Genomic DNA, 22,772 nt, shown 5'->3' on the forward strand with positions numbered 1-22,772 from the left:
CATCACGACCAAATAGCAGTGATGGGTTAAATAAAAAAAAGTACCCGCCTACCATCGAGCAAATGAATCCTAATGCTACAAAATCAGACATTCAATTTCTTTCATTCAATTACAGGTGTTTTATTGCTCAAAAATACCTTGAGAAACCCACATGATTGGGGTCTACTCTCCACAGATCTGACCTGTAATTTGGCCCTGCTTGTCTCTGTGGAGATTAAGTTTAATGCCACACTGTACAACATTCCAGGCAAAGTAATAACACACTAGAAATATCAGCATCCTCAAACAAAGTCACTTTTTCCCATCGATCTCAGCAATATTTTAAGTGACAGGTGGAATTTAACCAAGGAAGAAGCAGATTACTTTTGTTACCTCTTCAAGATGGTTTACTAAGTTTACATAGTTGAAATTGCGATCCGGCTCAACGTTTAAGTTTCTTGCAAATCGCTTAACCCTAATTGTACCTCTACTATATTACACACACTAACATTCAGTCCCTTGTTCAGTGGTTTGTCATGGTTTTTCACTTTGCTCCAGCCTCGTCTCCTGTAGCTGCATGTCCAGTTCTCTCAGCTGTTTGAGGAAGCCCCAGTTGGGAATGATGCGTCTGCGTTTTTTCACCGTCTCTATGGCGTCCACCACCGTCATGTGTCTGCAGATCATGAGGTAAGCCAGAAAGAGAGTGGCCGATCTGCTCCTGCCCATCACACAGTGCACCAGCAGCTTATCTGGACATAAAAATGAGATCATGGGAATTACGGATTTGAAGATAATATTCATGATTGGAAATTCAAAATAATTGCCTTCAGGTACAGCATCTATTGATTCTTGTTTGAACATAGTGGAATTCATCATTTATCAAATATCTAAATAAACTATGTAAAGAGAAAAAGACGCGTGGCAAAAGAGAAGTTCAATTTGTCAACTGGAGGAAAGTTTATTGGTTGAAGATGTTTCGCCGCTCATCCACGCTGCTTCTTCAGTTCTGGTCAAACACTGGTGGACACTTCCTTATATTTGTCTGAAGGGAGGAGTTAAATAACTACTCTGAGGTCCACTGCAGCTCTCTCGTCTGTGTGGACCTCAGTCTGTTGTACATCTCCACCTAAAAGCCACGGGCCACTCTTTTGAGGACAGTGAGGTACAAATCTGAGCCAGAGAAAAGAATTTGTTTGAATGGGGAGTTTAAGAAGCTGTCTTTGTTAAGAAATAATCCTTCTCTAAACAGAAATGGAGGCCTCAGACATCATCTATCTCCTCAAACCTAAATCAAAACAAAGAAGAGAACAATAGCTGTGGTCACGTCAGGTCCAGAGGTGTGAAAGCTCCATTATGGCTCTGAATGGTTTTGTTAATATGACCCTACACTCTGTGCAAGTTCAACAGGCCAAGCTAACAAACAGAAACTGTAAACAAGTAGATGTGTTAGTTCCAGAGTAGTTTCAGTGTAGTTAGCTCCTCCCTGCAGACAGATATAAGGAAGTGTCCACCAGCGTCTGACCAGAACTGAAGGAGCAGCTTGGATGAACGGCAAAACATTTCTCCAGTTGACAAATTGAATTTCTCTTTTGCCATGAATTCTACCTGAACACCTGAGGAATTTTTCACAAAAAGAAATAAGATAAATAAGATAAATGGGAGGCTCTTTGTTGTTCCCTTATTGGACAAAAATCCCGAGGTCTACAGATCTCCAACGTAACCCTAAGTCAGTTCATTCTGGAGTTATAATTGAGAAAATTACAGTGTTGTAACAATAAAATAACAAATGTATTTAATGTTTTAGATAAGTACAATTTTAAAAAAGCCTATCAAACAAATAAACATTCTTTCTCACATTTAAAATCTGCCTTACCTGAATGTACACATTTGAAAATGCATCTCTCCTGTTAAGGTTAATGTATATTGTGCACTGTCACTGTCTCATAAATAAATAAATGAATAAATATAATTTAAAAAACAAAATTAAAATCAAACATCTGATGGCCATATACATACTGATGTTGAAAATAAATAAATACAATAATATGAGTAGATGATTCAACTCTAAAGAGCTTCAGTCACACTTTAGTCCAGTTTAATTCTGATGTAAACTTGGTTCGGTTCTGGTCTAGTCCTGGTTTAGTCTCAGTTTCATCCCAAGTTTGATTCGGTCTATGAGATCGTGCGTCTTCTTACTTTGCGGATCGCTCAGAGTTTTGTCGATGAAGCTGGCCGCCGAGTGGAAGTACTGGCTCAGGTCAAAGGTCGTGGTGTCCTCGGCGACCACACCATAATAAACAATGTCCATGTCGCTATAGTAACCGGCTCCCGTGTCCACGTTGTTCCACGTCCCCTCGGCCGCGTTCAGAATGTGAGTGATCCCGAGCTCCTTCAGCTTGTACTTGTCCCTCGCAGTCTCCCTGAAAATACAAGTATCTGTGATGAATTACTAATAGTTTTATAGCATATTACAATGTTTTTCTGTAAGGCAATAGTGTCCTGCTCAAGGGCACAATGACAGCATGCATTTGTAGTGGGAACTGAACCATTTACCTATTGAACATGTGCAAATTTTATAATATTCAGCAATTAAATCAGTTTTATAAATAAACTTCCATGGAAATTATTTGCTTATAATAATTTTTTCTTTATTTATTGTATGTTTTAAATGAAAAATACACTTTTATAATCTACAACTTCTTAGCAACCACCATTATTTTGCTATTTTAAAACATTTTAGAAATAGTTTCACTCAATAATTTAAAGGTACAACTTTTCTGGCGAAGCGACTGTCACCTGTTTGTCTCCATGGAGATGTTATTACTTTGTCTGGAATGATTCATGGTAGAACATTAAAGAGACAGTTCGGAATTTTGGACATAAGGCATCATTTTCTAGTGAGTCAGAGTGTTGGAGACGTGTGGAGACACTTTTTAAAATATTCCATCCAGTCCTTGTATTTGCAGACGTCACTAGTGCTAGACTAGTGCATGTCAATGGTCATAGTTATTCTGACACTAAAAACAGTCTTACCCACTCCACAAAACACCTGAAACAAATCTATTATTACACCAGACTGTCAATGTAAATGTCTGTGTTGATAGAATAATGTTTGAAATAAAACTTGACTTGCATCGCATGAATCGTCACATGTTGAGGGACTATTTTCTCACATATCAGTCCGCCACTGCCAAGCTCAGACATTAAATCCTTCAAATGCAAGGTTAGTTTTATTTCAAACATGATTCTATCAACACAGACATTTACATTGACAGTCTGGTGTAATAATAGATTTGCTTCGAGTGTTTTGTGGAGTGGGTAAGACTGTTTTTAATGGCAGGCTAACTATGGCCATTGAGATGCACTAGCCTAGCACCAGCGACCTCTGCAAATACAAGGACTGGATGGAATATTTAAAAAAGTGTCTCCACACGTCTCCAAAACTTTAAACACATCCATTTTGTAGCATTTATCCATTACAGGTGTTTCTATTGCTCAGAATACAATAATTCTCTCTGTAAATAGGGATAACTCTCCACAGATCTGACCTATAATGTAGCCCATAGTTGTCTCCTTTAAATAGATGGTTTAATCTTTACAGTGGAACCTTCTAGACAAGGCAATAACATTTCCCAGAAGACATGCAAGTGAGGGACCAATGCACCTTTTAAGATATTTTTGTATTATAGATTTGTATTATTTTCTTGTAATATTCGTCTCTATATTTGCCTGCGTACTCACTCGTCTCCTATATAAACATTGTCCCAAACTTCATTGACGTGGGTGTAGGCCACAGAGCCGCGGTTTAAGATCTTCTCCAGCTCGTATCCTCCTGGAGTGACATATTCCTCCTCTTCCTCCACTGGGGGCGACTTCAAACCAAACTTTGACTTTTTACAAGACATTTTATCACCACAACGCTACAGTGAAAGTGTTACCTGAAAGAGAAAAAACCCCAAATAAACGTGCAAGTTCAGACACCTTACTGCTGTTAAAGTTGCAATGTGTAACTTTTCTGGTGTAGGGTCGCCAGCTATTTGTCTCATGATGTTACAGCTTTGCCAAGAATGTTCCACAGTATGGCATTAAAGTCATCTATCTCCTACGTTAACTCAATTACAGGTGTTTTGATTGTTCACAGACGGTAAATGGTCATTTTTTTAATAGCACTTTTCCACCTTAAAGTCACTCAGAGTGCTTTACAACAATGAACCAGTCACACATTCACACACCAGTGTATGCAGACCCTGGGGCGAGGTGGGTTAAGTGTCTTGCCCAAGGACACAACAACAGCATTCATCTGGATTGTAACCGCTCAACCCTTGATGTTGATGTCGAGAGTGGGATTCGTCAACCTTCAGATCAGTGGACGAACAACGACAACTGAGCTACTGCCGCCCAAAATACCTTGAAAAGCATGTGTTTGTGCTGAGAGTGAGCTTGCCTCTCCACAGATCTCTAAAGGATTTCATTCACACTAGTCCAGTTTAACTATGATGTAAACTTCGGTTCGGTTCTGATCTAGTCCTGGTTTAGTCTCAGTTTTCGCTCCAAGTTTGATTTGATCTATAAATACCTTTGAAAAGCATGCGTTTCTGCTCTGAGTGAGCTTGCCTCTCCACAGATCTGACCTGTAAATTGGCCTGGAGGTGTCACATATAGTATTTGTCTTCATCAAGATGTTTCACAATATGGCATTAAATTTTATCCTGATTCATCATTCATCTTTGTGGAAACCGTCTGATCTCACAGCATTAGGATTCGTTTGCTTGACGGTAGGCAGGGTACTTTTTTAATTTAAATTGCTGCTATTTGGTCGTGACGTATATAATGTAATGTAATTCCGTAGGAAGAAGGGCAATAACGTCTTTCCCCTTGATAAAATTCACCAAATATTCTCTTTGTTCCGGGTTTAAATCCTCGATCTCGGGAATCGTTGCCAACACAGAATGTCTGTCTTCGTCTACATCCATCTCGACCGCTTTATTTACTGTTGTGCTGATCCACAAAATGGACCCAGACAGACACTTGAGTTTGACGTCATGACTTCACAGCTCTTCACTGATTGGCCAGTCCTTGGTCTACAACTTCCGGGGTTTTTGTAAACCATCTAGAGTATTCTGATTCCTGACCTAGTTGCTGAAGAGAAATGAAATTGAGCGGAGGCACTAAGTGGCACCAGTCTGGGTAATTAAACTTATCTATCTCCATAAAGACAAACAAATGGCGGACCCACAGTGCACCTTTAACACATCCTATGATTCAAATCCGGTAATAATACATCTTTATCACATATTATATCTGTGTAGTTTCTATTTTCACATAAAGTTCTGTGGTATCTGCTGTTTGAATTATGCAGACATTAATCCAAACTAACTCTACAAATTAAATAGGTAGTAATTTGAGCAGGTAATACTAAAGATAATACACAAATTGGACACAAAAAGACAAAAAATACCTCAAAAAATACCCTTCAATATCAAGTGCTGGTGAGGGTAGAGAAACTGAGGCACATTTAGACATTTCCTCGGTAGTTTTATAGTTATTGAAGAGTTAGAATGAGCTTGATCTGTATTCGTATCTCACTTTTGGTTTATTTTATTCAGTAGTTTTTAATGATTTGTTGTGTTGTCAGATGCGGGACTCACCCTCGGATCACGTCTCTTCATTTTCAGTTGAAGGTTTGTTTTTGCGGTGGAGGAGGATTTTTGATTTCAGGACACGGCCTGTAGCTGTTGTGGTCGTATCCGGGGCTGGAATATCGCAGAGCTCGTGTGAGACGTGAAAAGCAGGAGATATTTTTAGGTTACCCTCTCCCCCCTCCTCTGTCCTCGCTCCACTCCCCCCCTCTCTCTCTCTCCTCTCCCTCTCTGCTCTCTCCCTCTTTCTCTCCCTCTCTTCTCTCTCCTGTCCCCCTCTCCTATCTCTCTTTTTCTCTTCTCTCTTCTCCTCTTTCTCTTCTCTCTCTTCCCTCTCCGCTTCTGTCCTTGCGCTGTCTCCTTTCCATCTCTTCTCTCTCTCCCCCTCTCCTCTTTCTCTCTCTCTCTCCGTCTTTTCACCTCTGTCTTCCCTCATCCCTCTCTCTACTCTCTCTCTCTCCTCTCTCTCCTCTCTCTCCCTCTCCCTCTCTCTCTCTCTCTCTCTCTCTCTCTCTCTCTCCTCTTTCTCTTCTCTCTCTCTCTCTCTCCCCCTCTTCCCCTCTCTCCTCTCTCTCCTTTATCTCGCCCTCTCTCCCCTTTCCCTCTTTCTCTCTCCTCTCTCTCCTCACTCTCTCTTCTCTCCCTCTTTCACTCTCCTCTCTCTCCTCACTCTCTCTCCACTCCATCTCTTCTCTCTCTCTCCCCCTCTCCTCTCTATCCTCTCCCCCATCTTGTCTCTTTTTTCTCTTCTCTCTTCCCTCTCTCTCTTTCTCCTCTCTTTTCCCTTTCTCTCCCTCCCTCTCCTCTCCCTCTCCTCTCCCCCCTCCCTTTCTCTCTCCCTTCCCTCTCTCCTCTCCCTCTTTCTCTCTCCTCTCTCTTCCCTCTTCCCCCTCTTTCATCTCTCTCCTCTCCCTCTTTCTCTCTCCTCTCTCATCTCTTCTCTCTCCTCTCTCTCTTTCTCTCTCCTTCTCTTCTTTTTCCCCTCTCATTCCCTCTCTCTCTCCTCTCTCTTCTTCTCCCCCTCCCTTCTTCCTCCCTCCCCTTCTCCTCTCCCTCTTTCTCTCTCCTCTCTTCCCTCTCCCCTCCCCTCTTTCCTCTCTCTCTCTCTCTCTCTCTCTCTCTCTCTCCTGTCTCCTCTAAAAGTCAAACTCGGGTAAACTGTAGAACATGAAGATTTAAACATTCTCCTTTTGACTCCATGGAGAAATTATTGCTCTGCCTGAAATGTTCGACATTACGGCATTAAACTTCCTGCATTACACCATTTACTCCAGGTCTGTTTTTTTTTTTTTTTTTGATGAGCAAAGAACATCATAACACATCTTAAAGCTCACAAGAGTCAATTTTGCGTAATATAGGACCTTTAAACTTCATCACCGTTGTATTTATCGCTCAAAAATCCCTTGAAAAACACGCATTAGACAGATGTGCTAAGTTTAATGCCATACTGTGGAACATTCTAGGCGAAGAAATAACACGGGATTATTTCGACAGCGCCTTTTGCGACCTATTTTTGTCACATCCTCTGCAGCTTCACAGGTAAAACGTATCTGTCAGACAGGTTTTCACACATGGCTCGGGTGTGCGCTGGAGGCTGCTGCTGCTGCTGCTGCTGGGAGCTGTAATCGAGTGTATATGAGGAAACTGCTCACACTGCATTTTCACATCCTCAAAACCCCCCGTTCCTCTCCCTGTCTGTCTCTCATCTCATCTCCATCACTCAGACAGATAAGAAACACATACGTGACATCCTATACATCTTTATTTAAAGCTGCGGCTGCCTGTGTCAAGTGGGAATTGAATTTGTATTTAATAATCATAATGTCCTATTTTGTCCTCTTTTTTTTTTTTTAAATCGTGCTTTGAGCTCTTTGACATCTAAAAAAAAATGCATGTTTAAATGGCCCGTATTACGCTATTTCTCATGTTACAATGTTGTTCCCTCATCACAAACAGAGCTGAAGCTATTGTCCCAGTAAGAAAGTCTGTCCTGTGTATTTGAGCAAGTAAACAAGAAAACAAAACAATATTACACAAGTTAAAATTGATGTTCCATTTTAACCAATAAAGGACTTTTATAATATTTCCAACAAAGAGCCTCAGACTTTTTTGACAGCTTTTTTATTCTGTCACAATCAAGTTTTTATACTATAGTCAGTGTTGGGAAGGTTTACTTTAAAAATGTATTCCCCTACAGATTACAGATTACATACACCAAAATGTAGTTTGTAACAGAATCCATTAAATGACTTAAAGTGAGTAACGTAATCTGAATACTTTGGATTACTTGATATTGTCCTGGTTTTAGTCCTGGATTTAGTCCTGGTTTAGTCTTGGTTTAGTCCTGTTTTTTTGTCTTGGTTTAGTCCTGGTTTACTTCTGGTTTTAGTCCTGGTTTTAGACCTGACTTTAATCCTGGTTTAGTCCTGGTTTAATCCTGGTTTTAGTCCTGGTTTTAGACCTGGTTTTAGTCCTGGTTTTAGTCCTGGTTTTAATCCTGGTTTAGTCCTGGTTTAATCCTGGTTTAGTCCTGGTTTTAGTCCTGGTTTTAATCCTGGTTTAGTCCTGGTTTAATCCTGGTTTAGTCCTGGTTTTAGTCCTGGTTTTAATCCTGGTTTAGTCCTGGTTTAATCCTGGTTCTTGGTTTAGTCCTGATTTTAATCCTGATTTTAATCCTGGTTTAGTCCTGGTTTTAGTTCTGGTTTTAATCCTGGTTTAGTCCTGGTTTAATCCTGGTTCTTGGTTTAGTCCTGTTTTTTTGTCTTGGTTTAGTCCTGGTTTACTTCTGGTTTTAGTCCTGGTTTAGTCCTGATTTTAGTCCTGGTTTTAGACCTGACTTTAATCCTGGTTTAGTCCTGGTTTAATCCTGGTTTTAGTACTGGTTTTGTCCTGGTTTAGTCCCGGTTTAGTCCTGGTTTTAGTCCTGGTTTTAGACCTGGTTTTAGTCCTGGTTTTACTCCTGGTTTTAATCCTGGTTTAGTCCTGGTTTAATCCTGGTTTTAGTCCTGGTTTAGTCCTGGGTTTAGTTCTGGTTTAGTCCTGGGTTTAGTCCTGGTTTAGTCCTGGTTTAATCCTGGGTTTAGTTTGGTTTAGTCCTGGGTTTAGTCCTGGTTTAGTCCTGGTTTATCCTGGTTTAATCCTGGTTTAATCCTGGGTTTAGTCCTGGTTTAGTCCTGGGTTTAGTCCTGGTTTATCCTGGTTTAGTCCTGGTTTAGTCCTGGTTTAGTCCTGGTTTAGCCCAAAATATGAAAACAGGAAAATACCACTGTGTAATCCATTTATTTCAACAAACTCACTGAAACAGTAACTGTAACTGAATACAGTTACTCATAATTTGTACTCTGATTACATAACTCCAGTACTTGTAATCTGTTACTCCCCAACACTGACTATAAGCAAGGTCATCTTCACTATTTGTTGGCTTTAGATCAAGGGCATAAGTTTGCTTAGGGACAGTGGGGACATGTCACAACCAATATATGGGGAAGACAAAATAATCCCTACCAATATTTGACATTTTATTTTAATAAGCAAAAATATTAATTTATTTCAATATATTTCCAGACTCAATAGTATTAATTAAACGTGTTTTAATTCACAGTTTGTTTCTTAGACGTTCTGAGATGTATTCAGTGATATGACGACAGGGTTACTCCTGCCGCTGTTTCATTGGCTGCAACAGAGTGATGTCATTAGTGGAATCAGGAGTCTAAACTGGGGAAGCGGCAGAACAGTTACAGCACCCGAAGATGTCGGCTTGAGCAGCGTGAGTGAAAACGCTGTGCAGCAAACTTTGAAAAACACATCAAAAGGAACTTACTTGGCTTCATCTTTAATTAAACTTGCCCTATAATGAATCGCCGCAGAAAAAGAGCGACTATCACCACAAGTGCACCTCCCAAACAGAGCCCTACTCGTGCACTGTCAGCAGCCGGACTATTGACAATATTCCATGGAAAAATGTTTGGACATATATCTCATCAATCAATAAGCAAAGGGAAATCTGCTACAAACTTCCACATCACTGTTATCCACTAAAGCAGAGGTGTCAAACTCATTTTGGTCCGGGGGCCGTATCCAACCCACTTTAATCCCAAAGGGGCCGGATCAGAAAACTCATGTCATATAAACCCCAAAAATAACAATAAGTTCAAATATTTGTGCAGAGAAACACAAATCTACTACAGAAATCTTTTTTAATTGATGAACTCTTTCTTTTACAACATATTATAATATTATGAACAACCTGAAACTTTAAGAAAAATACAATTTCAACACAAAGTTTGAACATGAACTTGTTTAAAATTAACTTGTAGAAATAGGAATAAGTACATTTTTGTTGTAAAATCCTGCACTCAGCTCCACTTTTCTCATGTTGGACATTTTTCTGATGAGGGTGTCACGGTCAACAGTCAAAACGATCGTCCTTTAAGAGCGTTTGGAAAGAGACAAGTCTTCATTTGTGCTGCTCTGGTGGGAGGGGCCACGTACAGGGACGCTGGAGACGCTGCTGTGATAAACACCACAGAAAATTAACAAGATTTTAATACAAAATAGAATTAAAATATTTTAGTAGAAAATCAGCCAAGGGCCAGATTAAAGGTCTTGGAGGGCCGGATCTGGCCCCCGGGCCGCATGTTTGACACCTGTGCACTAAAGAATCATCTCAGAAGGGCAATGGACACAAACTGTACATTTTATGAACTGAAAAATGAAAAAACCACCTCTCACTTATTTTGGACCTGCCCAGACTCTGTGTTTTTTTTTTTTGTAAATAATTCATAAAACTTATACGCAGCTTCTTATCCCATTTTAACCTTTCTTATAAACATGTGCTGTTTGTTTTTTGTTTTTTTTGTCTGATGCTCTCACTCCTTCTGAGTTTTTAAATTGTGTTATTCTGATCCTTCAGTCCTGTGTTGGTGCAGTGAAGTGTCCAGTTGGCGTAGCTGGTTGAGAAACCCCGCGTTTGGGAGGATGTTCCTGTGTTTTCGGACCGTGTGCAGCGCCTCCATCAGAGAGAGTCCACGTTTGATCATGAGGAAGGACAGGACCAGAGCAGCGGAGCGACTGACCCCACGCGCACAGTGAACCAGGACCACACCTGTGACATACAACAGGGGACATCTGATCTTTACAACGCACACCTCCGAACACGACACCACGCGAAACCTGGGCCCACCTCTTCCCCCCGATGAGACGGTAAAACACACTTAAAAATGTTTGTGGGCAAAGCAAGTCATTAACAGAAAAAAACATCACCTCAAAACCAAACCAAGAGATGCTGAACTGAAATAAAAATACAGCTTCATCGTTTTTCATAAGTGTCATACAGTCCTTGGGCTAAGCTGTTTCTTTTTTACTCATTATTATTAATTATTTGAATGTTTTCACATCCAAAACTAGGCTGGCCAAAAAATAAACAGTAGGTATGGAACAAATATCCAAATCTCGGTATGATATTATCACAATATGCATCTCATGGTATGATATTTATTGTGATATTTTGAAGAAGAGAAGAATATAATTGTAGATAGGACACTTTTTTTGCTTTAAAAAACCTTGATAAGATTTTGGTGTGAATTAGTTCCGTCATAATCCCAAGAATTCAAGTAAAAAACATATTTCTTCATACAAGCTGCAATCTACAAGCTGTTTATGTTTCATTTAAAATAGTTTTATAACCCCAAAAATCTGTGAATCAGATTTTGAGAGTGCATGAAACCTCATTGTTAATTATATCAATGGCACTTTTAGTCAGTGGAATTTAATTAACACATTTTTTTCCCCCATCAGTCTGAACTCTGATCCAAACAATCTACTTTTACGTTAGGTGGAGTTTGACTTTTGTGCTATGGGGGGCAAACATTTTAACATACACACTAGATTCAAGATTTAAAGTGTGTATTGTCATGTGCACAGTAAGGAAACGCCTTGCCCTGTACAATGAAGTGATCACTTTACTGTCCACACTGCTGTACATTATAATTATTCTGTGACATTACACAGAATAGTTATAATGTGATTACACATAAAAGCTCATAAATAAATGGCACATCATGTAAAGCCAAACTACACAGCACATCACACATGATCAGGGTGTAGTGGGTGTGGTACGCTGGGGTACACCACCGGGACTGAACCAGGACTGAACCAGGACTAAAACAGGACTAAACCAGAACTGAATCAGGACTGAGTGTCAGGACGGGCTCGGAGGTGCGCCCCGCTTAAACCGTCGGGGGAGTGTGAGAGAAAGGACCGGTGCAGAGTTCCGTGACCCACGGGGCTCAGCGCAGCCGTCGCCCATCGCGCTTTGCAAACACCCTGCTCCACGGGATCAAGGTTCTCCCTCTCTCTCTCAAGTACAAGATTAGTCCTGGTTTAGTCCTCATTTAATTCTGGTTTAGACCTGGTTTAGACCTGGTTCAGGCCTGTTTTAGTCCTGTTTTAGTCCTGGTTTAGACCCGGTTTAGGCCTGGTTTAGACCTGACTGGTTCAATCCTGTTTTAGTCCTGGTTTAGACCTGGTTCAGTCCTGTTTTAGTCCTAGTTTAGACCTGGTTTAGACCTGGTTCAGTCCTGTTTTTAGTCCTGGTTTAGACCTGGTTTAGACCTGGCTGGTTCAGTCCTGTTTTAGTCCTGGTTGGTTTAGTCCTGTTTTAGTCCTGTTTTAGTCCTGTTTTAGTCCTGGTTTAGTCCTGGTTTAGTCCTGGTTCAGACTAGGATTCATATTTATTTCATACAATCTTTTAGTTTTATTGACATATTTAAAATATTAATACATTTTTTAAAACTAAATATTTGTATTGGCCATATTATAGACTCAATGTTGTGACATATTTCAGCCACTAGGTGGGGCAGTGCCACCCCTGACCATCACAAACTCCACCTATGGTCCAACTGCGGGATGTTGTCAGGTGAAAATCCTGTCTCTTTTGTGTTTTTAAAGTTCATACGCCTTCACAATGTTCACTCTGATCATACTGTCCCTGTATCTTTCTCACCATTTTGTGTTAGTGCAGAGTCAATGAATTCCGCCGTCTCGCAGAAAAATATGCTGATGTCGCAGTCTTTGCTGTCGTCCGCCTCCACGCCCAGGTACGCCACACCTGTGTCGCCGTAGTAACCAGGCCCAGTGTCGATGCGCTGCGTGCCGTGTGCAGCGTTCACGATGTGGGTCACTCCCAAATCCTGGAGGAGAACTTTGTCTTGAGCCGCAGACCTACAAACACACAGGTACAGTGGAGTTATACCAAAATACTACAGTTCTTTTCTACTGTTTTGAAAAGAAATATTGATGCTTCATTTACATCCAGTTTAATTCCAGTTTCATCTCTGCAAATGTGCAATTATCTGCATTTTATCTCAGTTCCATAAGGTGCAGCCTTTTGAAAAATTGTCAACTTATAAGACTTATGTTCACAACTTCTGTAAAAAGTGAATATCTTTTGGATGGAAATGTTGAATCTTCATAGTTTGAACTAGTTCAGTTTACTGACAAGGATCTTATTTGTTCTACAATATTTAATATGGTGTTGTATTACTCAAGACTGGGCTTTTTTACAGCCTTGGTCTCATCTCGGACTTGAGCTTGTTTGGACTTGGTCTTGTTTCGGTGTTGATGGTGCTTGGTCTTGGTCTTGTCTCGGACTCGAGGTCTAACACTCGACAAGTGCAATCATATTCCACTACAGCCGGTAAATGTGAAGAGGCACAAACTCCACGAAGTGTTTAAATGCAGTATAGTTTGCTTGGCCTATATTAATCTTAAATGAACATTAATCAGATTAAATGGAGGTAGATTTATTAAAAAAAATATTTATATATATCTGCCAGAATAATGTCAAAGATGGTCTTCATTTGGTCTCGATGGGCTGTGGTCTTGGTCTTGTCTTGGTCTCGACCTTTAAAAGACTTGGTCTTGTCTTGGTCTTGAATCACAGAGGTCTTGGTCTTGTCTTGTCTTGGTCTTGTCTTGGTCTTGTCTTGGTCTTGTCTTGGTCTTGTCTGGTCTTGGTCTTGTCCTGGTCTTGTCTTGGTCTTGTCCTGGTCTTGTCCTGGTCTTGTCCTGGTCTTGTCTTGGTCTTGTCTTGGTCTTGTCTTGGTCTTGTCCTGGTCTTGTCCTGGTCTTGGACTGGTCTTGTCCTGGTCTTGTCCTGGTCTTGTCCTGGTCTTGTCCTGGTCTTGTCCTGGTCTTGTCCTGGTCTTGGACTGGTCTTGGTCTCGATTAGTGCACTCTGGACTAAAACACTAATGTAATATTGGCATATAAAGAAGAAAAATTTGAAAATAATCTAAAAAATATTGAAATCAAGTCATCTCAACTTTTCTTTTTCTCTTCTTTGCAGTGTACTATGTAACTATTATACTAGAGATGTAATTTCTTTGCCTGGAATGTTCCACAATATGGCATTAAACTTGTTCTTTATGGTGACAAGCAGGTGATGCCACTTTGCCAAGTTTCAAGTCAGATCGTTGCAACAGTAAGAATGCCATTTTATGCAGGATATAGTAATTCAAAGTAATAACATGACACATCTCCATGGAGACAAGCAGGTGGTGGACCCTCTATAAAAGTTACATAGTGTGCCTTTAAAGTTTGGCCAATGATAAAGCTGTAAATCGGTCTTCTCTTACGCGTTGCTGAGGTAGAGTCCGGGCCAGACCAGGTTCACGGGTCCAGTGTTGTGTCTGTTCTTCAGTAGGACGTCCAGGAGAGCGCTGAGGGGCGGGGCTTCATATGGCTCCTCCCCCTCTCCTCCCATACCCAAAAAATGCCTTAGTAGCTTTTGGACTAACTTGCCGGACAAAAATATAGTTTCACAGTTTCAAATCTAGCTGGAATTGCAAGGATGAAGCTTGTTATAAAAAAGAAAATAAAAAATCTCCAATGCTGGTCCAAAGTGCAGAATAAATGGATAAGAGTTTCACCTGTTTAAAAATCTATGACCAACAAAAAATAATGTAATAACCATAAATAAAAAAAGAGTCTTTAAGTGTGTCAAATTAAATCAAATCTTCCTGCACTTGTGTTGGCTGTCCAAGCATGCGGTGGCCATTTTGTTTCTCATGCAGCAGAGAAACAGCTGAAGATGCCAGAGCGGATCATGTGACCAAGACATTTTTATTCTCAGTGACAGAAGCCAGGCTCTAAGACTGATCTGCTCAGCTAATATTATCCCTCCACCAAGCTTTTGTCCTCTGAACTGTGTGTATCAGTGTAAGAGAAGTTACTTACTTACCTGGTGCTACCAATATTCAGATTTACATACTGGCAATACTTGTATCTTTGGATATTTTTGCACATACTTATATTTTAATATGAAAACATTATTGACCTGCAGTGTCTGACCTTAAATGATTGGAATGTCAATGAGAAAGAGACTTTATTTTTAATGTATTTACCTTTTTCTTTTTTGGTCATCAACAATGCAAAAAATGAATAAAGTGTGGACACCAGTAGAGGGCAGCAAAACAATTACAAAAGCAGTTTAATTTGACATTTTAATGGTGGCATGTAAATGTAGCAATCTGATAAATGCATTCAAAAACAAAAACATTTACATTTACAAGTTTCCAGAAAGAGATTTAGCAAAAAATGCAAATGAATACTAATTTTACAATATTCTGACCAGTGTCAATGTTCATTTACATTGGAATGGTAAAGCTAATTCTTTGCTCACTCTTCACAGAGTGTAAACAGGAATCAAGCAAAATGAAACTCCAGGTATGTTTTTGAACAATGTCATCACATATGTTCAAAAGCTCAAACGTATCATTTCTCCTGAAATGTCTCCAGCAGCAGTAACTTCAGCTGTGACCGTTCTGCCTGGGCACTCCTCCACAGTTCAGTTTGGAGTCCAGCGCTCGGAGCTGCTCCAGGAAGCCGTTGTTGGGAGAGACGTTTCTGTTTTCACTGACGGCCTTCAGCGCCTGCACCAGAGTCAGGCCCTCGTGGATCATCAGATACCCCAGAACCAGAGAGGAGGAGCGGCTCAGGCCCATCGCACAGTGCACCAGCACTTTACCTGCAAATACAGGAAGCACAGGGATGGACCGTGGACACAGAGCTCAGAGGGACATTTGTCTTCAATGGAAAATGCTTAAAGGTAACATGATCACCCCAGATTAATTTGTGTGTCACTCTGAATTTAATTCTACATATGATCAATCTGGAACATTGTTCTGGTTCATTTGGGCACTTTGCCTTTGGCTTCTGCATAAAACTCAAAGCTGCGACGTGATTGATCCAACTGCCCGACTAACCATACAGTGAATTCTTGTGAGTTTGTAAACTCACAAATATCACCGGAATCCATCTCGCTGCAAAAGGTTAACTTAAAACTTTGTAATTTATAGCAGAAATCCTCACCAAAAGTTACAAAGTGCCATTTTGACCAATGTAAACACCTGTAATCAAATACATCTTATATGTTTAAAACCAGACAGAGGAACATTCAAGCCTCTCCGTGGCAGCAGACCTCCCTCCTTTAAATAAGGAGCTGGAGCTGATAAAAGCAGAAGTAGCACTCGTAGTGTTTGTAGTATAGCATAATAGTTACTCAAGTACCCATTATTTTGTGTGCCTTTATTCCTCATGCCAGGTCACTTTCTTTAAAATCCTTTCAAAGCATCATTTACCCCCAAAGGTTCATTTTACACAGTTTTAACATTTCTCCTAAAAACGTCTCATTTGTTGCTTGTTCGGGGATTAAACCTGCATGACTTCTGAGTGTCTGTGAAGTTCAGCATAATATTTCTGACGCTGTAATCCGTGTTTTTCTTATCTTGGCCTGGTTTGTAGGAGAGGAGGTTGAATAATTGCCTGTATTTCCGTATGGGATTACTGCTGCTTGCACTGGCCCTGTTTAACATATCACACTGTCAAATGAAGCAGGGCAAGTCCCATGTAGCATTACACACAGAGGCATAATAACTAACACAGAAACTACTGAGATGGTCGCCTTCTTTCCTTCAATCAGACCATAGACTGTATATATAAGTGGACATAGTGAACCCGCTTGCCGCAATAGGAAGTGAGCATGGCGGTGGGTCTGGCCCCATTGACTCCAGTTGACTTTACATCGAAAAACTGTCATCATTTTGGTCTTAAAATATTTGTACTGTATTTACCCGGTCTGTATGGGACAAATTACAGCCATCGCCATAGCGTTTTCCAATTTAAATGGCTCATATTACACTATTTTCTGATCTATGTTATAATGTTGTTTCTTCATCACAAACACCCTGTTGTGTTTTGTTTTATTTACACATTTAACACAAAAATCCTGTATATTTAAAATTAGTTATTCTCTCAAGCAGAAAACACACTGGTCCACCTTGTGATGTCATGTGGTAATACAGGAAGTGCTCGACTGTGTTTTTAAACTCCATACACCTTCACTAGGATCATTTGGATAATTTCAGCCCTGGAATTGCCAATCTTTACTGAACTTAAAGTAAATTCTAGCTGTTAACTTGAAAACTACCGCTTCATGACATCACAAGGTGCAACAGAACATTTTGAGCTCTGGAGATGTAGACAAACTGATAATAAGAGGTTACTCAAACATGCGTGAATGAAACAAAACACAACTCCAGGTCTGTTTTTGATGAGCTAACAACAGTATAACTTGGCTTAAAGCTCACAAGACCTTAGAGATATCCTTTAAACAGTTTGTAAAAAGTCTGAAAAGTCCTCAAAATGTCTCCTATAAACATGAAGTTAAAACCCATGACTAAAAGCAGACAGACCTGTGGGGGAGCTGAGAGCGTTCTTGATGAAGTTGGCGGCCGGGTAGAAGAAGGGGCTGATGTCGAAGCTGGCCATGTCAAAAGCCTCCACTCCGAAATACGTGATCCGTGTGTCTCTGTAGAAACTGGCTCCTGTGTTTACGTTGTATTTACCATCCGCCGCGTTCAGGACGTGAGTGATGAGGTGAGACTGCAGCCCTTTCTTGTCCTTAGCTGCGTACCTGGATACAAACAAGAAGGTTAAAGTTCAAGTTAAGGCTGCAAAATTGTATAAAAAAATTGGTTGCTGTTGTAAATTACAAAGACTGCAATAATTTAAAGATGTATATGTAACATTTTGCGGGCAATTTCACATTTTATAACCAAGATGTTCAGTGGCAGCTGTAATTATTAATGGTTTTAAAGGCCTAGTATCAGTTTTTGACAGCGGTTCTTAAGGTCAAAATAAGCCTGTCATCTAAAATAAATAAATAAATAAATTGTCGGATAATCAGGAAGTACACGTTAGCACGCTAGTTGATGTTAGTTTTACCCATGGATATAGATTTATGGGTTTACCTCCATGGCAAAACTGTCATAATTAGAAAAACAATGTATTGTTGGACAAGCAGGAAGTGCGCAATTAACAAGCTAGTTGTTGTTAGCTTCACTGTGACAGGAAAACTCTACTCTGGTCTCTGAAAGTTGTGAAAAGTCCTTAAAAACTTAAAAATTGCGGTGAATAAGTTCATTCAGAATCATTCAGAAGTTGCAGATACGATACAGTGAGCTTACGATTTGATAGGATTCAATACGATGTATTTAAAAGTGATTCAAAATGGTTTAATAAAAAATAAAGGCTAAATCATGGCTGTGATACTAAAAGTCTTTCTTAAACCACTTCTTGTGCAAAGTGAATATGAAACTCACCAATTTTAACCCTCAAAACAGTAAAAAAGCCAAATGTGTCGCATAAACAAGTTTCCTTCCACTAAACAAACAACGAAACTGTAGCTGTAACAAAATAATTGAGTAAAATATACCAAAAAATACTCTTGGCGATATATCAATACAGCAATCCACGATATCGATACTGTATCATCACATCAAACAATACGATATATATTGATATTTTAATATTTTTGCACACTCCTAGCTCTAAATGTATAATTTAAGTGAGGAAAAACTGTTCAAGAAGTTCAGCTACAGCACCGTTAATTGTTGTTTAATTGTTGTTGTTGTTGTAATCTTTTCTTGATTCCTTTCACTTATTTTTTTCATAATTTTATATTGACCTAAAAATACTTTATTATATTATTATGAAACTGCTGCTTGCTTTGGTCTTAACAATTATAATTTTCTCTCACATATCTCCGATGTAAATCCTGGGGTACACTTCGTCCATGTGGTTGTTGCTGCCGCCCTTTTTGGTCCACATGAGCCTCTGTAGTTCTGAGGCGGAGGGGGTCTCATAGCGCCCCCCGCTGGTCCCATCACAGGAGCTCCCACTGCCCAGACCACGAGGCATGTCTCTGTCCTCTGTTCACTTATCGAAATCTGTAACAATATAGAAAACAATATTATAATGTGGTTAATTTGTAAATAGGGTCGGGTGTCATTAAGAAGTTGCTGATACGCTTCATACCTCGAAACATAGGCCACGATACGATACATACTTCGATAAATAGGCTACGATACGATACATATCTTGATACATAGGCCACAATACGATACATACTTCGATACATAGGCTACGATACGATACATATCTTGATACATAGGCTACGATACGATACATACCTCGATACATAGGCCACGATACAATACATACTTCGATAAATAGGCTAAGATACGATACATATCTCAATACATAGGCCACAATACGATACATATCCGATACAGTGCACTTTTGGTTTGATACGATACATATCTTGATACATAGGCTATGATACGATACATATCTCGATACATAGGTCACGATATGATACCTCTTTTGGTACAGTGCGTGTTTTGTTCGATACGATATATTTCAAATCGATTCGATGCGGTTCAATAAAAAGTAAAGGCTAAATCATGTCTGTGATATTAAAAGTCTTTGTTAAACCACTTCTTGTGCAAAGTTCATATGAAACACAAACATTTTTATCATCAAAACTGTGAAAATGTCAAATTTCCTTCCACTAAACAAGCAACAAAAACTGTAGCGCTGTAACAAAATAATTTAGTAAATGCAATAAATACAATAATAAATAAATATAAATACAATATTTCGATATTTTTGCACACTCCTATTTGTAAACACGCAAAAATTTTTCTTCTTTTAAGGTAGACTTTATTGTCATTTTGTCCAGTTTACTTCTTTTAACATTTTTGCTATTTCTGTTGTGTTAAAGCTGCACTCTGTAGCTTTTCTGGAGGAACGTCTGTCTGTTTATCGCCTGCTTGTTTCCGCGGAGATGTTGTGGCTTTGCTTGATGTTCCACACTTATCCTTGTACACAGAAACAAGGCAGTGACGCTACGAGTCAAGTTAGAGGTCAGATCAGTGGAGAGGCGAGCCCACTCACGGTAAGAATGCATGTTTTTCAAGGCCTTTCTTTTAGCGGAGAAACACCAACAGCTGAATAAATATAAGATTAGTTTAAAGCTACGCTGTCCCACAAGCGTTGACCTATCCATTGAAAAAAAAAAACCCTGAATAACATTGCCGGTTTAATGTTGATACCGTGAAAACCAGCTATAGTTTCTTACACACAGAATACACATTTGTTTTTTACGGACATATAAAAAAGCTTACATTGGCGGTAGAAAGTGGTCTGTCCTGTAGATCTCGTAGGCCGCTGTCCGTGTGCTCTTCGAGATTCACTCCACAAACGCTTTTTTTAACTTTTGAAATTGAGCCTGAACATACCGCAGCTGACATCATCATCTGAGTTTGTCACCGCTCAGAGGTGACACAGAAGAAGAGCAAGAGAGCACAAATGAACTAATGAATCGGGTTTAATACTCACATAAGATAACCCTGTTTGTGTAAGTTTTCGTTTGGGGGTTCGTCACCTGCCTTTTTCTATGGATATGTCGTTGCTTTGTCGGGAATGTTCCACAGTATGACATTAAACAGCTCTTCTTTACATTTATTCAATTACAACTGGATTTATAGCTCAAAAATACCTACAAAACAGCATTCTGACTGTGAGTGGGGTCGCCTCTCCACAGATCTGACCTGTAACTTGGTCTGGGTTGGTCTCCATTTGGTAGAGCCTCCTCCAGAAAAGTTACACAATGCGCCTTTAAACACTTTCATCTATCATTTATTCATTACAGGTGTTTCTATTGCTCAAAAAAAACAATAATTCCATCTGTGAATATGGGCGCCTCTCCACGGATCTGACTTGTAAAGTAGCGTTTAGCACCATACTGTGAAACATCCCAGACAAGGCAATAACACCTCCATGGAAACAAGCATTTGACGGACCCTCAACCAGAAAAGTTCCACCTAAATGCACTAATTAACTCTTTCATAACTCTCTATATTCAGTTTGTTTTTACCCCACCGTCTCTTGTGTATAGCATATACTTTATATTTTATTTTATTTGTACCTATACAAATCTGCATATTTGTGCATTATTCAACATGTGCTTTTGCTATTTAAATTATTTACATTTTTAATAACCTTTTTTTGCTCTTTGTTATTATATCATCGTGTGACACAACTCTATGTACAAACACAATTATATAAGATTGGCCTGTATTGTATTTTTCTGTTTGTTTGTTTGTTTGTTTTTAACTACTTCTACCATCTTATCTTAGGAATGAGTGTGTCTAGGAAATACCTCAAAGCCTTAGTTCTCATGCACACCAGCAGAGGGAGCTATTCCTATATCTCCTGGTTATTAAGAGGTGAAGTATTTTGTAAGAAGCTAAGAATCCCTAGCCTGATTCGTCAGCCGGTTTAACTTCGTGGAAACCATCTGACTTCGCAGCATTAGAATTCATTCCCTCGACAGTAGTACTTTTTAAAATTTAACCAATCGCTGCTGTTTGGTCGTGACGTACGTAATGCGCCGCTAACAGGGCTAATGGATATATTAAGATTTTCCCAATTCCCGTAGGAAGAAGGGTAATAACGTCTTAATAACATTTTCTTTGTTCTGTCTTTAAATCCTCGATCTCGGGAATCGTTGCCAACACAGAATGTATAACACTTTGCTGATTGGCTGGTGCCCGAACTCGCACTTCCGGGATTTTTGCAAACTGTCTAGTTTATTCCGATTCCTGACAAAGTCGCTGGAGAGAAATGAAATTGAGCGGAAACATTAGGTGGCGCCAGGAGTAATGAGTGTGTCTAGGAAATACCTCAAAGCCTTAGTTCTCATGCACACCAGCAGAGGGCACTAGTCCTGTATCTACTGGTTCATTAAGAGGTGAAATATTTTGTAAGAAGCTAAGAATCCCTGCAGCAAACTGATGAATGAAGTCAATTAAAGCAATTACATGCCAGAAAAACAAAGGACTGGAGAAATAACAATAATAATAAGAGTGGATTCCTGAAATCTGCAAATTGAAATAAGGATACACCAGTATAATTATGATTTAACAGTTTGCAAATAATCCAGTTCAGTACTTAACACTATAGGTTTAGGTTCAATTTTTATAATCAGAGAATACAAAAAAAACCTGCTGTGTAAGTGAGTTTATTTACAGTACATAAAACAACGGTGGACAAAATCATTTTAAATCAAAATTGAATAAATAAGATTTTTTTTTCTTTATGATGCTAAATCTGTTATAAATAAAGATTACATTTGGTCCATAGATTTGTTGAGTAAAGTGAGACGTTATGAACTGTACATAAATACAAAAAATACAACACAATAATAAAATCTGATTGTAGTAGTACTTGAAGTGTCTTGCCCAAGGACACTGATATCTAAGTGGAAGGTTGGAGGTTAAATTCCAGCTCTGTTGTTGTGTCCTTGGGCAATACACATTTGGTGTGATCGTGATCGGCCCGTTAGAGAAACTTGTCAAGCTTTTAAAGGGGTGCTTCATCAGTGTCAAAACTTGTCTCCTTAAAGGTGCACTATATATGTTTATGCCACCTGCTTGTTTCCATGGAGATGTTATTGCTTTGCCTGCAATGTTCCACAGTATGGCATTAAACTTATCTATCTTGTATTCATTCAGTTACAGGTGTTGAATAAAACTTTCGCCTCTCCACAGATCTGAAATGCAGCTTGGCCTTTGTGGGAACTCCTGCTTGTGTAATTGAAAATAGAGATGTTTTAATGTCATATTGTGGAACATTCCAGGCAAAATAATGAAATCTCCATGGAGACAGAGAGAGAGAGATGGTAATTCTTACAGGTATCATTCTGTCTATAGACCTTTTTCACAACAGCCGGAAGTGCCGTGATGTTGG

At 39.5% G+C, this 22,772-nt stretch overlaps 3 protein-coding genes across 3 annotated transcripts; all 3 read right to left on the bottom strand.

Moving 5' to 3' along the window:
• Positions 1 to 442: 442 nt before the first annotated feature.
• Positions 443 to 3,884, bottom strand: LOC110164409 (dual specificity phosphatase 29-like). Its single transcript, XM_055150582.1, has 3 exons — positions 3,721 to 3,884; positions 2,176 to 2,399; positions 443 to 728 (listed from the first exon to the last, which is right to left on the bottom strand). Exons 1-3 carry the CDS (start codon positions 3,882 to 3,884, stop codon positions 514 to 516), a joined length of 603 nt encoding a protein of 200 aa, XP_055006557.1. The 3' UTR covers positions 443 to 513.
• Positions 3,885 to 10,513: 6,629 nt separating this feature from the next.
• Positions 10,514 to 14,536, bottom strand: LOC110164410 (dual specificity phosphatase 29-like). Its single transcript, XM_020929441.2, has 3 exons — positions 14,255 to 14,536; positions 12,622 to 12,839; positions 10,514 to 10,722 (listed from the first exon to the last, which is right to left on the bottom strand). The coding sequence occupies exons 1-3, from the start codon at positions 14,380 to 14,382 to the stop codon at positions 10,514 to 10,516; spliced, it is 555 nt and encodes a 184-aa protein (XP_020785100.2). The 5' UTR covers positions 14,383 to 14,536.
• Positions 14,537 to 15,133: 597 nt separating this feature from the next.
• LOC110164411 (dual specificity protein phosphatase 13-like) lies at positions 15,134 to 20,211 on the bottom strand. The gene is made up of 4 exons (XM_020929442.2): positions 20,147 to 20,211; positions 18,718 to 18,907; positions 17,372 to 17,592; positions 15,134 to 15,645 (listed from the first exon to the last, which is right to left on the bottom strand). The coding sequence occupies exons 2-4, from the start codon at positions 18,876 to 18,878 to the stop codon at positions 15,428 to 15,430; spliced, it is 600 nt and encodes a 199-aa protein (XP_020785101.1). The 5' UTR covers positions 18,879 to 18,907; positions 20,147 to 20,211; the 3' UTR covers positions 15,134 to 15,427.
• Positions 20,212 to 22,772: the final 2,561 nt, after the last annotated feature.

The sequence above is a fragment of the Boleophthalmus pectinirostris genome, unplaced genomic scaffold (assembly GCF_026225935.1).
Source record: "Boleophthalmus pectinirostris isolate CB_2022bp ecotype Guang Dong unplaced genomic scaffold, ASM2622593v1 HiC_scaffold_14, whole genome shotgun sequence".
Taxonomy (NCBI): domain Eukaryota; kingdom Metazoa; phylum Chordata; class Actinopteri; order Gobiiformes; family Gobiidae; genus Boleophthalmus; species Boleophthalmus pectinirostris.